The 18025-nt window shown below is 36.6% G+C and overlaps 1 protein-coding gene across 2 annotated transcripts in view; it reads left to right on the plus strand.

The window, feature by feature from the left end:
• Nucleotides 1-467: 467 nt before the first annotated feature.
• Nucleotides 468-18025, plus strand: part of DSCAM (DS cell adhesion molecule) — a 563650-nt gene continuing 546092 nt past the window's right edge. For both annotated transcript variants that reach the window (XM_063447089.1, XM_063447097.1), the window contains exon 1: nt 468-1268. In XM_063447089.1, the coding sequence (XP_063303159.1) occupies nt 1226-1268 (43 nt within the window). In that variant the 5' untranslated portion in view covers nt 468-1225. The remainder of the gene's footprint in view (nt 1269-18025) is intronic.

The following is an 18025-nucleotide window of genomic DNA, read 5'->3' on the forward strand; positions in this document are numbered from 1 at the left end:
TATCTATCTATCTATCTATCTATCTATCTCTCACTCTATCTATCTATTTCTATCTATCTATCTATCTATCTATCTATTTATATCTATCTATTTATATCTATCTATTTATATCTATTTCTATCTATCTATCTATCTATCTATCTATTTCTATCTATCTATTTCTATCTATCTATCTATCCACGTATAGGCACGGTTGTTTGTATGTTAGAATGTTGATAGAATGCACCATTATTTTTCACACGTGGTCATGTTAATAGAAGAAACAAGCCATCCATTCTTTCATTTTAGGAAATTTCTTGGAAGAAATTTCCATGGAAATTGCCATCACCTCCATCCCAGGATTAAAAAAAAAAAAAAAAAAAAAACCTGCAGTGAGTCGCACCAATAAAAATGAACCAGGGGGTTGGAGAAAGAAAAAAAAAAATTATAAACGCCTTTTACCAATTGGATTGGTACAGTAACACAGTTGACATTTGCTGAAAGTTCAGGAATCGCACCGATATTTCGATATAATTATAAACATTTCTTTTCTGGTGCTGTTAGGGTCGCTATGGATGCCTGGAATGGGCTGGGAGTCACTGCTCGCCGCGATTGACAGAGTCCTATGATAGGGTTAATACTTTTCCTGTGTTCTGCTGAGAGGCAGAGAAGGTTAGCAGAAAGATCAATGTGATTAAAGCTGAAAGATGTGTCTGCCTGCATCCCTGCTGCCTGTATCTGCTGGTTGAAGGTTGCTTGTGTGTGTTTTTGCAGCAGAAAGCTTAATTCAGTGCAGAATTTATATTTTTATTTTTTTTGGGAAGGACTGGGTACCAACAGGGATGCGCATCTATTTGCATTTAAGGATTTTTTCACCTGAGGACTTGACTCTTGAAAGCTGCTGCATGTTTTGCCTAGCTAAGATCTCACCTGGGCTTTAAAGCACCCGCCTCTGTCTTTTTTTGCACAAGCTGCATCTCTGAAACAGATAGCCAGCCGGGTGTTAGCGGAACAGAGAAACGAGAAGGATAGACTGATCATTTGCTTTAAGGACAATCAGACGCATTCTTCGAGCTAAAGGAAAAAAAAAAAAAACATAGCTACTGGCAGCAGGGTTGGACTGATCTGCCTTTCAGCTTAGAGCATTAACCTTGCCGCTTACAACTAAGGAGGAAAATAATTTCTACACTACGAAGAGGCTGGGGAAGCAAAAGCTATAGCTGGAAGGATTGAAAGGATCAAGGGCATGTGGATACTGGCCGTCTTCTTGTTCCAGAGCATCGTAAATGGTGAGCAATCCAGCAAAATTTCTGACGATTCATTTCTCCTGATTGGTACGGGATACTGTGCAACATTGTAGCTTAATTAGCTCTTCAGTGATGTATACGGAAGAAATCCCCCATACGGTACCAGTGATTACTGCTGTGCTCTGCAAACCGCTCTGTAATCATTTCAACTAGCTCGCCCAGCAAAGTGGCATTCTTGCAATCGATGTGCATATCCAACCTGCACAGATTAACGATTGTTACACCTCATATCTGTGGGTTTTGGGGTGACTCGATATATTTTTTTTAGTCAAGATATATAATGTTGGATTGAAAGCAGCAACCAGGTGGGACCCTGTGTATTGCCTGCTGGCTGAGTGCATGCCTGATGCATAGACGAAAATAGTCTGTGGTTAAACGTCTGAGCTCAACCACAAGAGTAAATAACATGCTATCATTAATGGGCAATAAATCTATATTCCCCTTAACCAAGTGTGTGAGGAGTGTGCTGTATGTCAATATTGTATATAATACTCTGCATGCATATAATAGCTTGTATATATGTGTACATGCATGCGTGTGTGTGTTTGTGTGTATATATGCATATATATATACATATATATATATATATATATATATATATACAATCACATGCATATTTACTTTGCATGTTGGTTCTGTATATACGTGTACAAGTATGTGTGTATGTATACATCTGTATATATATCTGTGTGTGTGTGTGTGTGTGTGTATATATGTGTGTATGCACTGATATATATATATGCATGCACATATGTTGTGTGTATATGTGTGTATGTATACATGTGTGTGTGTGCATATGTGGGCATGCTTGTTTATGCATGTGTGTGGTGTGTGTGCATATATGTATGTGTGCATGTTTGTGTGTGTGTGTGCATATATGTATGTGTGCATGTTTGTGTGTGTGTGTGTGTGTGTGTGTGTGCATATATGTATGTGTGCATGTTTGTGTGTGTGTGAGTGTGTATATATATATATATATATATATAAAATGTATGTTTGTATAGCTACATGTTGTGAATGTAAAATAAATCAAATCCTATTAAATCATGTACAGTTGTGAATGGATACCATTTGTGAGTTTTACATTTTTTTATCCTTTAATATTAATATTTTTAGAAGACCATTAGGTCGATATTTTTTATTTCTAATTGAATGACACTTGTTTCCAGGGAATAAAATAGCCAATCATGACCTGCATTATAAAAGGGTTTTCTGGAGACCACCTCCCGGATTCTTGTATTTTTAAATTATACGGGGTATTTTTTTCTTTATTTTTCATTCTATGTGTAAATTGTGGTAAAAAAACAATTCATAGGAAATATTTTCTTTATCTAAATTTAGTGAAAATAAAACTGATCTTGCAGAAAAATGTGCGAGTTACAAAATGACCCCCCAAAAAAAACTGCAGTTGAGGTTGTGCTTTTCTTTTCCATAGGAGCGTCCGAGGCACTTTGTATTCTGGCTGTGCTGCTAGATGGTGTACAAATGTGAACACGTAAAATGTTACACGCTTAGATTCTATGTACATTATTATATTCCCAAGACACAAATAGGTGTAGATTTGAAATAATCACATTTCTATGTGCATTTCTCTACCCTGCTTTGATAAATGCGGTGACATTTTGAGCATGTAGCGCGTCGGTAAGAGCTACAAATTAACCCAGTGTCACTCAGCATGGCCTGTTATAAGGAAGGTGAAGGGTTAAGGATACTAAGCCCTCCATTCCATCCAGGAGCCTTATTTTAAACATTTTTTTACCCAGTGTCCTGTCACCTGCAGCCTTAGGTGCCATAACGCATTGCAGGCGATGGGCCTTAGAGGGCGTGAGGTTTTTATCTGACAGTTCGAGACCACTGCTGTGTATTCTCGTCTTACGATAATATCACACATTAGAAATACACGTCTGTATCCATGTTGTTTTTTTTTTTAAGATAACAATTATTGTTCAAATTATTACTATATTATATTGTTGGCATATTTATGGATGGCAAAGCAACAGGTTTGCTTCACGTTGTAAATTGTTAACACAAACTGGTCTCCTCTGATGGTTCTGTGTTTCTGAAAAAAATATAACTGATTGTGTGTCTTTGTGTGGATATTAATGTGTATGTGTGTGTGTGTGTATTAAGTGTGAGTGTTTATGCTTATGCACATGTGTGTCTTTATATATCTCTGTGTATATATATTATGAAATATACTTACAAATTGTATCAACAAATCACATATGTTGACAATGGCATAAAAAAATATTTTCAATTTATAGTAATAATCCATAAAATGAATACAAAAAAAAAAATAGCTGCTTAATAAAATCTGATACAGATTTAAAATATCTACTAATTGTTTTAGTGATATACAAATGTTTATAGTATGTGTATGTGTGTTCACATGTGTATTTGAGTGTGTATATTCCGTATCACATTCATCATTTTCATTGAGGTATTGCTTAAAAGCCAAGTAAAATCCACATATAATCTACGTAAACTGGTATATTTATGTGTTTTGATTTCAGTGTACAAATATTTACTTAGTAATGCAAATTACTTTGGTTATTGGAGTTATCACATAGTAATCTGAATACTGCTATGTAGGTGTAGCTCATGTACTAATTCATCTTAATGTTGGGTGCTTTATTATTTGTTTATATTGGATGTGCAGCAGTCTAACCAGCACATTTAATGGAATGGCTCATCTTTAACTATAAGGGTCTGGACATCTGGGTGCATACACTGTATTGATTCATTCTAGCTATATTCAGCATTCTAAAACCACCAGTGACTCTGTATGTGCTATATAATGTTGAGATGCACTGATGATAAAACATAGGTCTAAATGACTAGAACATGGCTGTGTACCCAGAGCTATGGGAGACATGGTATGTCTCGTGAGCCCAGCACAGACTGGTAGAAAAGGCAATCTACGTCACTGCGACTTCAGAGCAAATGGCACCTGTATAGACGGGAATATCATTAAAATGATAGATTACCCCACAATCCAGCTGCAAAGCTTCTTAATTCAATATCGAAAAAAGTAAAAATATGTAAATAACTGCACCCGACACTGCATCATGCCTCCAATTTTCATGTTCTGATTAATATATATATCAGAAATCTTTTCAATTTCAGTGGAAAAAAATAATTCTCACTTGTGTGATAATGTCATGATCTAGATATAGGCGTAGACAAAATAATGTATCTGTGTATATAGCCTTATGTCTCTAAAATGTTTGTAGCGTGTATTGCATGCACCACTTGCAGAATATATAATTTTAGGAGGCTTGAATGGGTTTTGTGGATCCTTCATAGACGAGAGGACCTATCAGAGAGTGCGCATGTCTTGACTTAATCCCTTTTTATGTATTTTATTTTCGATGGATAAGGTCAGAAATGTGGCTATTGTCAGGCAGTGTGCTCAGTTACAATGTGGCCTGATTGCTAATCACATCGCGGAGAGAACGTATCAGTGAAGATGAGGCTTTTAAATGTTTACAGCAAAGCATACTAAATAAATAGGATTTAAAGATTTGTGAAGATCAGAAGAGGGCCTAAATGCAAAGGATAGGAAGCTCGAACCAATAATGGCAGTTTGAAAATAAATAAATAAAACCCACTACCTCTGTGGATTGCACCACTTATCTTGGCACGCTAAAAATACCACTTAGTGAGCAAGCTTGTTTTACATATTGCTGAGGGGTAGGAGGATTTTCTGAATGTCTGAGTATGCAGTATTTAACCCACTTTGAATAAGCAGTGTGACACGTGCAGAGTGTGTTGGCATAAATGCTGTTTACATGCTTTGAATTGTGAGTATTTAATTACCATATTTGCAAAAATCTGGCCAGAATATTTTGTTTTACGTATATCGTTGAGTCAGAGACTAATATTTTATTGTTATTAATTCCCGCCCCCCTCCCCCCGCAGATTTCTGTTTGCACTTCACAATATGGTGTTTATTGAACAAATCCCTTTGTGAGGAATTGAATTCAGTGTGATATTTTTTTTTAGTCAGTCGCCTTATTACAACTACTTTGTGTGTTGTTGTTTTTTTGTATCTTTTAATTCTGCTTGGTGTTTGACACGTTTTGTATTTCTGACTGTTTGTGAGAGGTTTTTTTGTTTTGTTTTATTGCATTTTAAGCAGTAAATAAATAAGAATATGTATTAAAAGACTTAGTCAACGAAAATTATAAATTATAATTTTAAAACAAATTGATAATTAAAGCATTAGAAAAATAAGTATAAAGTATGTTATAAAATATGGTAAATCTGTGTTTTTTTAATGATACATGCTTTTTGCACTCAGGAAAAGGCATAAAACAAACAGCTTGTTTTGGTGGTGGCCATTTGTAATGATCAGATAGATGTTTATATTTTATTCACAACAATCAGTTGTTCCGGATCAGAACAGAATCTCGTGGTTGCCAAGGTGACATGAATCATGGGAGACATTACCGACTGCTTCTGTAACACTAGCTGACATTTGTACAAAAATGCAGCACACATATGTATTAAAAGGGGTCCATGCTATAAATAATAACTGTTGTTACAAAGGCAGACAATTGTTTATTGTGGGATTCTATGTTGATAGAAAGCCAGTAGCAAATGTCAAAGACAATATTATACTTATGACCCACGATATCTGTGAGCAAATAAAGCAGGGGTAGGCAACATTTGGCACACCAGATGTTGTGGACGACATCTCTCAAAACTATCTTACAGCCATATTACTGGCAAAACATCAGAGGAAAAGTAGCCCTCAACATCTGAAGGCCAAAGGTTTCCTACCCCTGGAATAATGCAATGCGTGAACTGGTGGCATTGGCCATAAGACTCAATTAACAACCATTCAACCATCCATTAACAACTCATCACCATGATCATGCCCACAAATGTGATATGGACTGTAAACCACCGAGCTCTCCCAACTTTAGTCCTCTGACATGAATTGTTAGACCCAAATCTATCACAACTTTTGTTTTATGTTAAGAGTTGACCACCAGTCAGGGTCATAACCATGTTATCTTCATTAAGGTTCTCCTTTATTTATCCTATACAAACATCACAACTCAACTCCTAGTTGATCACTTTTACACTGCCAACCATGTCCAGAAATACATGTATTTATATTGTGAGAAGACATGTCTTTGGGCTAATTCTCCCAAGTATTGACAAAAGGTCGCACACATCAATATTTACTTCTTCCTTAAACTTTTGTATTTATTAATCCTTTAATCATAGTTATTCAGCAACAAAAAAACTAAGATTTGTAATATTGATTTTTTTTTAACAAAAAGAAAAGTGTCTGGTATAAACTGCCCCAAGAAATGCGTTGGGTAACATTAAATTCCATTCCATAAATCTACAGTTCATTGAGGTGTATAGTTATTAGACAAATAAAAGTGTTTTGTTTTTTAAATCCCTGATAGTGTGCCTTATAGAAAATAGTAAAAATAATTGTGTAGTGTATGATGTGTCTGTTTGTATTACTCTGTGTCACAGAAGAGACTGTTTGGATAATATTGGATCTGTAATAAAGTATAAAATGAGTAGTAAAGTGAGAATTCAAAGTGAATTTCAAATTTTAAGCACGAGTAGCCGAACGGAAGCATAGCTGACTTAGAGAATTTTTCCAGCTTCGCTATTTTGACCTTAAATTAGAAATTTACTTTGAATTCACTTTAAATTCTCAATTTATTGAATAACTCTGCTAATGTCATAGGATTACAGTTAAACACTTCTGTTATATTTTGTTACAAACTGTGACAGTTTACGAATTATCACTTTAAGTAAATGTCATTGTTTTGGTTTGATTTTGGGACACGTGTAGCAAAGTGTATGCATGATAAGCTTGCCGCCATTTCAATCAATCTAATTGAGTTTATTTTTATTTTTTTATAAATCTTCCCATTCAGTAAACTGGTTGATTGCATACTGTCCTAACTGTTTCCCACTTTTTATTCAGTTGTCCACAAAAATCTCACAAAAAAAACAAAAAAAAAAACTTGCAAAAGCAAATCTATTTTAGGGCCTATCTGTAAATGTAAGATGTTTCATTATTCAGCGGACTTAGTGGTTAAAGTGCCAGGAGCACCGTAGCGCAAATTTCACCGTGAAGGATCGAACAGTTTTGCAGAGATCTGCCTGCCAACTAAATTTCTGCATCAGAGCTGTGGAAGCCGGTTGCCAATCCTGCTATTTATTTATTGGTTGGGAACATCAGCTAATAAATCAACTGCTGTGCAAAAGTGAATCATCTGCTGTGCAGAAAATATGCACCAAATTAGCATTAGCCCGCCCAGAACACATGTTCCAAGCTGGCACCTTCAGCAGCAACATACAATATCAATGCATGTTCAGTGTTTCATGCTGAAATGTTGTACAGTGTCCTTGCACCACAGCCACGTCAAAACACTGAAGAGATCATGAGACCCGTAGCAGGATGTCTCATGTCAATTACATGTCTTCTGCTTGGACATAACCCCTTTCCGTCTCACTATTATATCTTCCTGTATGTGAAAGCACTGTGTTTGGGTCATTTAACATCTTTCCTCTGTTATTCTCATTTTCAAATAGTTTTTATTCATACATTTTTAAAACATAGCAATACAATTTAAAACAAACAAGTAGTGATCATAGTACATTAAAGAAAAAAAAAGTGAAAGGAAAAAAGGGGAGGAAAGGATCGATCTGTTTTAATGATAATGAAAATAGGTCAGAAAACATGTACAATATTCAGCCGAGCTGCATGAATTTGTCATTCTCTGGTCCTTCATCTGACACTTTGTTAGCTCACCATTTTGAATGATTTATTTTATTATGTATTTGTTCTAAACATATTAATATTCACTTCTTTCTCAACCTTTGTCTAAAATAACCATAAATATAGAAAATCTCTTGAAATCTGAAATAAATGTGACCTTATGAGCATCTTATTGAGTGCAAACTCTTAATAGTAGTTTATAGTCTCCAAGTGTCCCAGTATTGGAAGGAAAGTCCCTATATTGGGCCAAATACATCTGTCCTTTTCAATCTTAATGTTCCTCTTTTCTAGGAGCTCCAAATTGTTGATATATCTGAGTGTATAACTGGGCGCCATTGCAATAATACTCCTAGTAATGCATATTACATGCCCGCGTATAATAAGTACATGGATGCCTAAAAAACAAACAAACAAACAAACAAAAGATTACCATTAAGCTTAAAAATAATAGCAAAAATGCACAAAAAGGCCCCCATCACAAGATGGAGGAAACTCGGAAATTGGTCAGTAACCAAGGGGTTAATGGAGATGCCGATGTAGAGACCGGAATAGAGAAACATAATTTGCACCCCAGGGAACAAGACACACAAATTGTGAACTTCAATTAATACAAGACCACTTAAAAGCATCTGTCTCATATAAAAGTTATCAGGATTTAGTCACCATATGGCCACATTGCGATATATTCTGTCTCTACGATAATAGCCTTAATTGAATATTTTTTTTATAAGCCATTCAAATGATTTAATATTTTAGAATACACTCTTTAATATTTTTTTCCCCAAAATATTGAAGTATCAAAACATGTATCCTATATAAACTATATATCGATGTATCAAAACATATACATTTAAAAAATATATATTTTTCAAAATATTACATAATTTTAAAAGTTTATCGAAACATATTAAATCATTTGGAAATCTTACCCAAAAAGATTAAATCAGGGCCAATGTTGGTATAGTGTATACTGTAATCAACAAGTGTATATTTAGCAAGGGAAACCATGTGATCTGCATCTGTTGTTCATCATTTGTTTTTAACGTTCGGCACCTTTTGTTTTTTAGCTAAAAAAAAAACAGAAATGTTTTTGTAACTTGTGAAGCATATCTCCTGCAATCTGAGTAATATACCCATAGATCAGTTACTGGAAAATAAATGAGTGATAGCGATGTCACTGATGCTTCTCATGTAGAAAATCTTTGTTTTGGGGAAATTTAATGTGACTCTGTAGCTCTTTCTTAGACACAGAAATCCCTACCAACGGAAAGGCAGGTAAACAATGGTGTATCATGGGAAATCTACAAATTCCAGAGAGGGACCCACACAAATTATTTGGCACCTAGCTATATGCTCATAGAGAGACTTCAACTTCTAGAACAGAACCTGTGCAATACTGACATCTATTCATGTGACCCATCCATCCATCTCTCAATCCATCCAACCATCTATCAATCCATCCATCCATCAATTAATCCATCCATTCATCCATCCATCCATCCATCAATCCATTCTTCCATCTATCCATCCAACTATTTATCCATCCATCAATTAATCCATCCTTCCATCCATCCATCTATCCATCCATCCATCCAACTTTTCATCCATCCATCAATCCATCCATCCATCCATCCATCTATCAATCCATCCTTCCAATCATCCATCCATCTATCTATCTATCTATCTATCTATCTATCTATCTATCTATCTATCCATCCATCTATCTATCTATCTATCTATCCTTCCATCCATCAATTAATCCATCATTCCATCCATCCATCCATCCATCCATCATCTATCCATCCATCATCTATCCATCATCTATCTATCCATCCATCTATCTATCTATCTATCTATCTATCTATCTATCTATCTATCTATCTATCTATCTATCTATCTATCTATCTATCTATCTATCTGTCTGTCTGTCTGTCTGTCTGTCTGTCTGTCTGTCTGTCTATCTACAGGTTGACTGCATTGCTCAGATATATATTTTCATAAAGTGTTAATTGTGTTTTTGTGTGCCTGTTTTCTAGGAGACATGTCTTATTGCTACTTACTCTGCTGTTTTCTGTGCTTTAATAATATACAGGGTCTCAAACTTAAACTTTGCTTTGCTTTATTGTCGGCTTCCATGATTGAGTGTGGTTTAATTCTCTAAACCCATGGCAGTAGGAGAGAATGGTGATGACCAGGGCCGATGCAAGGGTTTTTGTCTACCCAGGGGAAGATGCATTCAGCCGCCTCCAAAATGTGTCTATACCTGTGTGTCTATTAACACCCCTTTTGGACATCTTATCCCATCTGATCTCCTTTTGTGCATCTTCCTCTCTGTAAATATATATATATATATATATATATATATACAGGGCTGCCATCAGAAATTTTTGGGCCCCTGACACAGATCAAGGTCTTGGCCCCTGGGGCCTACCCCCGAGTCCACCCACAGGGTTCATCCTGAGTCCACCCACAAGGATGACGTATTTGTGTGTACTGAATGTGGTGTGTGTACAGTGAATGCAGATTGTGTGTAGTGGATGCGGTGTGTATCATATATGCACTGTGTATAGTGGATGCAGATTGTATGTTTGTGTAATGTATGTAGTGTTTGCGTGTATTAGATGCAGATTGTGTATTTGTGTAGTGGATGTAGTATGTGTATAGTGACTTCAGAGTGTGTGCTTGTGTAGTGTGTGAGTAGGGACTGCACCGTGGGTATAGTCAATGTAGTGTGTAGTGAATTCCGAGTGTGTATAGTGACTGCAGAGTGTGTATAGTAACTGCAGAGTAAAGTAGTGTGTGCATAGTGAATGCATAGAGTGTGTAGTGAATGTAGCTTGTGTGTAGTGAAAGTAGCGTGTGTGTTTATGTAGGCATGTAGTGTGTGTGTAGTGACTGCAAACTGTGTTTTTATGTAAGATTGTAGTGTGTGTATAGTAACTGAAGAGTGTGTATAGTGAATGTAGTGTGTGTATAGTGACTGCAGAGTGTGTATAGTGACTGTAGTGAATGCAAAGTGTGTATAGTGAGTGTAGTTAATGCAAAGTGTGCGTAGTGAATGCAAAGTGTGTATAGTGAAATAAGTGTGTGTGTAGTGAATGTAGCGTGTGTATAGTGACTGCAGAGTGTGTGTAGTGAATGCAGAGTGTGTATAGTAAATGCAGAGTGTGTATAGTGAATGTAGTATGTGTGTAATGAATGTAGTATGTGTGTGTGTAGTGCATACAGAGTGTGTGTAGTAAATGTATTGTGTGTGTGGGGTGCATACATAGTGTGTAGTGAATGTAGTGTGTGTGTAGTGAATGCAGAGTGTGCAGAGAGAATATCTTAGAACTTTAAGGGAGGGGTCTATACATTCCCTGGTGGTCCGCTGGCGTGGTGGAACAAGCCATGTTCAGCACATGGCAGAGGGGCCCAGCACACGCCCCTTAACCCTCCAGCATCTCTTCTGACTCTCGCGAGGCGGCCTGCGTGCCACGTTGTAATGGTCCCCTGTGGAAAACACTTGGACGGAAAAGTTACAGACCGAAGAGCTGCTGGGCAGTGAAAACTGAATGTGCTGGACCCCCTCTGCCGTAAACAGGTAGCCGGGGGGCCTGCAGTTAAGAAATATAAAGTGATAATCGCTATATATAAGTGCACTTAGGGAATGTGTTGTCATACCCTGATGGCGGCCCTGTATATATGTTTATATACAAACACACGCACTAATCTTTTTTAAATCAATATGTAGGAATCAATATATAGGAATCAATATATAGGTGGGAGACCATTCTCTGAAACACATCACCCACTGACCCATACTCACTCTCAATGACAAAACTTTACTAAACTATCCACACACATGCTCATACATGGGCATGTGCCAATACATTGGTATATAGAAACACACACACACACACACACACACAATGGCTTACACATACTTGCTGAAACACAAACACCCAGTCACTGGCTCACTGGCTAATGAACACATACAGAGACTGATTAAAAAACAAACATTCAATGACTCTTTTACATATACACACATACTGGCTAACAGGCACACACTCACTGGCTCTTACACGCTGGCTCACACACACACACACACACACACACACACACACACTCTCACTGGCTCTTGCACACATTCTCACTGGCTCTTACACACACACTGACTAAGACATGCACACACTTACACATACATACACATAGGCTCTTACACACACACACACATACTAACTCACACACACACACACTCACTGGTTCTTATACATACATACACAATGACTCAAACACACATTCACTGGCTCTTACACACACACAAACACACACACACACTCACTGGCTCTTACACACACATACACAATGACTCAAACACACATTAAATTGCTCTTACACACACACACACACACACACACACACTCACTGGCTCTTCCACACACACACACTGAAGCATAATTTAAGTCACTGATCCCATCAAATAAAAAGGGATTCAATACCTGTTTACTGATCTGATTCAGGACCTAGACCCGGTTATTTACTAAAGTGAGAGTTGTCAGACATTCAAAGAAGTTTATTCACTAAACAATAATGTGTATTGACGTATAAATGAATTGCAAAACGTAGACCAAGATAGACAAATTGTGACTGTTGCTGGGTTAGAGATTTTTTTTTTTTTTTTTTTTTTTACAAATCAGCACTTTTTGCCTAACGTTTGCTACAATTTTGTGCTTGGCGAATAAAGTGAATTCAAAATGTATTAAACATTTCAGAGAAAATGTATTTAAAACTAAAAGAAAATGTAACTGACTTAAATAATATTATATATTTATTCTAAAATTAAAATTTAATTTGAATTCCGGACATTTCATGTTAGTTAATAAACGTGTCCTGGTTATTCATCAAAGTGTGAATGAATTGTCAGAAATAGCTTTTTATTTAAAAAAAATATATAACAAAAGTCACTTATGTTGCATTGTAGCTATCTTGGCCTAAAATACAATTTTCATCTGAATTCCTGACTGATTTCTTTACAGTAAATAACCCAATTTTAGTGTTAGAGATGTTTAAACTTCATTCCCTGTTGGCTCTATTATACACAGAATTGTGGCACATTCTAAAGTGCATTCTAAAGTGCAGCAGCAATTTATTCATACCTCCCAGATGTCCCCATTTAGGTGGGACAGACCTTATTTTGGATCCAAATCCCTCGGTCCTTGAATGTCCCTCCTTTCTAGGTGCTCCATGTTGTTGGTGTCTCTGACTATATTCCAGAGCTCCACAGTAAAATAACTCCCAGTAATGTATCTTTAAACTACAATAAATGTGTTTAGCAATCAGTCTGTGTAAATAAAATACATTGTTCTCGTTCTAAAATACATTTTAGCTGCTTATGTTGTTATCAGTAAGTAAACTAAAAGTTCTCAGAGCAGCCCCGTCTCTGGCCGCTAAAATGAAAGTGTCCCTCTTTGCCCATTTGGAATGTTGGGAGGTATGTTTATTACACATAGGTATTGATTTAAGAAACAATATTGTTGTTTGCTCTGTTTGTGATTACGAACATCCATAGAAGAAATGTATCCAGGCACTCAGGATGTTAAAGCTGCAGGCAGTTTTATTGAAACGAAAAAGACAGCAACGTTTCGACCTAACAAGAGGTCTTTGTCAAGATAACACCACCTCTTGTTAGGTCGAAACGTTGCTGTCTTTTTTGCTTCAATAAACCTGCCTGCGGCTTTAACATCCTGAGTGCCTGGAGATATTTCTTCTATTTGCTTTGCTGTTGTGGGATTGCTGGTCCTGCTCCGGAGCACCGGCTGGCTGATTAGCGATTGAGTGCGGTTCCTGCCAACACTTCTGCAATACAGTATGGACATCCATAGACCGATAGATCCCTTTCAGTATTTATGATGCATTTTAACCCCTTAAGGACCAAACTTCGGGAATAAAAGGGAATCATGACATGTCACACATGTCATGTGTCCTTAAAGGGCTTTAAATCTCCCACCCCCAGCACTAAAGAATTTAAAGTACGAAGCAGATGACCATTGGGTATGTGTATATACGGAGTTTTACTAAATTTGGAATTAACATAGTAGCAGATAAGGCACAAACACAGACATTAAGACATTAAGCAGCGGACTTCAAAGCATGCACTACTTGTGTAGCTTGCTGCTTTATTGCAATGATAATGATAGTGGCTGGATTTCATTGCCAGCCAGTATTGTTCCAGACGAATATAATATGCTATGTAATCAAATGGTGCTAGGGGGCAGCACTCAAAAACAGCAGCTGTGCCATTACAGTCTCAGCTCCACTGAGCACAGGGTATTGGATTTACAATCAAACAGGATCAGACAACCGTACAGTAATTAGAGTGTCATTGGTAACGCACTGTCTAGACCAGCTGCGTAGCACACAGTTATACGGTGTTTACAATATGTTCTGGACAGCGGTAGCCAAATGGCAAGAATTAAAGGGAATGTGCCTTGTAAGGATGGCAGGTCCGAACCCTACAGACTACAAGAGCCAGATAGCTGTAGCTCTCAAAACTACTACTGCATTAGGACAATTTGTACATTATTGTATAGGGAACTCCCTGCAATGGTAACTTCATAGCAATGTGGCCTTTGGGCATTAAAGCCATCACCATCCAAAGAAAAGGAAAATAAACAATTACTGAACTTTACTCCTGTAGCAGTTAAATATATTTAATTAAAATCAGTTACCTTGATTTGCGTGTATTCATGTGTTTTGATATAAATATATACCAGCCATCCATACTGTATCCACATCACATGTATACCACCACTTTCACCTTTATTGTATCTACGTCAGATACAGTATCCATTATACGCCTCCATGGTACAAATATCTCCTAAGGTCACCTAGATTATATGTATGAGCCATCTTTCTCTCCATGTCTCCCTTAATATTATATGTATTAGCAACCTCTCCTCCATAGCACCCATATCCATATAATTTATGTTACCCATCTCTAACCTTCAATGCATTCATATCTCAGACCTCACCAGACTTTCGTCTCCATGGAAGCCATATTGATATCATATTCTAACCACCAGCCACGTGCAGAGACACTATATAGAAAACATCTATTACTTTCATGATACACATAGCATGAGAACAAAAGCTATTTTACTGCCAGATTTTGCATATTATGTACATGTTTCATAAAGCAATCATCTTTCACCTCTACTTTATACAAATCACATATAGCACCTATCACATAGTCAGAAGACAGTTATCTAGATCAGTGCTCCTCAACCCTCTCCTCAAGGCACACCTAACAGTCCAGGATTTAGGGATTACCCAGGTGTGTGTAAGGTGTTTAGAATAAAAAACAAAACAAAAAAAACTCTAAAGGATTTTTTCTTTTTCTAAACACTAAGACACACATGGGTAATCCCTAAATCCTGGACTGGTAGGTGTGCCTTCAGGAGAAGGTTGAGGAGCACTGATCTAGATAACAGTGATGATTAAGTAAAGAAGAACTTGTCACCTAGAAGGGGGTATTCAACCTAACACAGTTTGAGCCCTTAATATTGTATTTGCATCAGATTTAAATTAATCATCACAAATTAATCAACAGAAAAGGGCAGACCATGAATCTGGAAAAGAGATGGCAGGCTGGATGCCAGTAGAACCCACAATGCAGAAGTAAATGGTAGGTTAGTTGGGTTCTATCCAAGACAGGGATTGGAGAAACCAGATCAGACCTTGGTAGAGACACATGTAATGGAACCATGCAGAAAATTGCTGGTCAGAACATGAAGAAAGCCGAGCAGTAAAAAAAAAAAAAAACTAATTGGGTGGCAACAGTTTTAATAAAGAACAATTTTGGTCAATATTTTGTCATATAAAATGGTTGAGAACTAGAACACGTGACAAGCATGTACAGAAGCTGATATACCACAATGGACATAGTGAGGGACATGAGATAACACGTAGACTAAAGGACTGGAAGCCCCTTACCATTGCAAACAAAGAATTAAAGTACACGTTTGCAGATGTTCTGTGAGATCAAAGTTAGCTTTTAAATTGTCCTTTAACAAATCAAAACTATTTTTATGTAAATGCATATGAACATTACGTTGACAGAGATGTCCTTCTTGCGAGGGACAGCAGCAATCTTCCTTTAAGAATAATTTCTAAACTATTCATTCATTTTTAAAAAGTCCTTCAGCACAATGCATGGTTTATATTTGTATACCAACTAAAGGGAACATTATCACCCACATTCTTTTTGTAGAAGACATTATCCTGTTTCCACGGAGAAGAACAAAAAATAAATGAACAACCTGACATTTTCAATTGTGTCCTTGTTGTCTCAGAAATAGATTTAGCTGTGTAAGTAAGATTGGCTAATTATCTAATGATAAAAAAAATATATACAATACAAACTAAATTAGTTACCATAAAAAGACTGTTGTTAAATGAATGAAACATCTGGTGTTCTTTTTTGTTTCTGACTTTCCGTCTGGCAAACTGGCGGCACATTCTTCTCGTAATGACTATTTTGTCCCCAAATATGATGTATATACATGATAGTGCTTCATGTTTCATGATCCCTCACTGCCCCTGAAATAGAACATTTTATTTATTTCTATAACAAAAATTCTCCATTTTAATTTTAGCATCTGTCTGCATGGTTAAGGAAGCATACTTGTTATGTTATTGTTTATTTACATTTTACGAAATAATTCAAATGTGATGTATATTGCGAAATGTACAAGACGTGGATAAGGACTAGCGCTTATAAAATAGATGTTTAGTATACACACATATGTTGGATCTTCATATATAATGAGCAGCTAAACATTCATGTTACTGCTTACAATATCACCAGCAAAATTTACAGATAATAGAAAAGAATTGTAGCGCTTATATAAAATTTATCAATACAATACAAAATAAAAATGGCTCAATGTCCAATAAGAAACCGGAACGCGTTTCGCCACTGCAATGTGGCTTCTTCAACCGGATTATAAAATAGAATTCTATTTTATAATCCGGTTGAAGAAGCCACATTGCAGTGGTGAAACGCGTTCCGGTTTCTTATTGGACATTGAGCCATTTTTATTTTGTATTGTATTGATACGTTTTATTTTATTTGAGACACTTTATCCTGGTTCCGAATCTCATCCATTTCAACAGAGGAGTGCAGTCCCTAAACTGCACAGCGCCTATATACATAGAGTCATTAGAGACTCTCTGTTTGTAAGCACCCACTTGGGAATTTTATGTACTTTCTCATATAACTTTAGACAATACTGCGCAATCGTTTGCCTATTTGTGTTTCTCCAGGAAAAGATACTCGTCTGGAGTAGGGGTGGGTCGCCTATATGGACCCAGAGGTGATTTACACCAGAGCTGGGTCCACAGCTCTCTGTTTGTGAGTGTGTATATATCTTAGAATTCCATATTATTTAACCCTGTACTATCTACACTATATTTGGTTGTCTCTTATAGATATTCACTAAATTGATGATAAAAGTGGGAACTTCCTCCTAACTAAACCAAAAGGTGATCATTTATTTATTATATAAGTGCTACAATTCTTTTCTATTATCTGTATATTGTGAAATGTCACTAAATATGATGTGTTGTGAAAGAGGTCATTCTGGCATTGATTCACGTGTCATCAGTGGATAGTTAAATGTACCCCTTCTTAATTTAGATCTCAGTCCCCATACAATCCTGTGTCACCTCGCACCATCATCAATTTCATTTTCCTCTACACCAGTGGTTCTCAACCCAGTCCTCAAGTACCCCCTAACAGTTCATGATTTAGGGATTACCCAGTTGTGTCTAAGGTATTTTTAAAAGAAAAAAAAACACTATAGACACAACAGGGTAATTCCTAAATTCTGTACTGGTAGGGGGTACTCGAGGATTGGGTTGGAAACCCTTGCTCTACACTCATACGCATGTGATTAGTCACCTCCATCCTCCCATTACCCCCTTATTCCGGCTTTCA

The sequence above is a fragment of the Pelobates fuscus genome, chromosome 1 (genome assembly GCF_036172605.1).
Source record: "Pelobates fuscus isolate aPelFus1 chromosome 1, aPelFus1.pri, whole genome shotgun sequence".
Classification (NCBI taxonomy): Eukaryota; Metazoa; Chordata; class Amphibia; order Anura; family Pelobatidae; genus Pelobates; species Pelobates fuscus.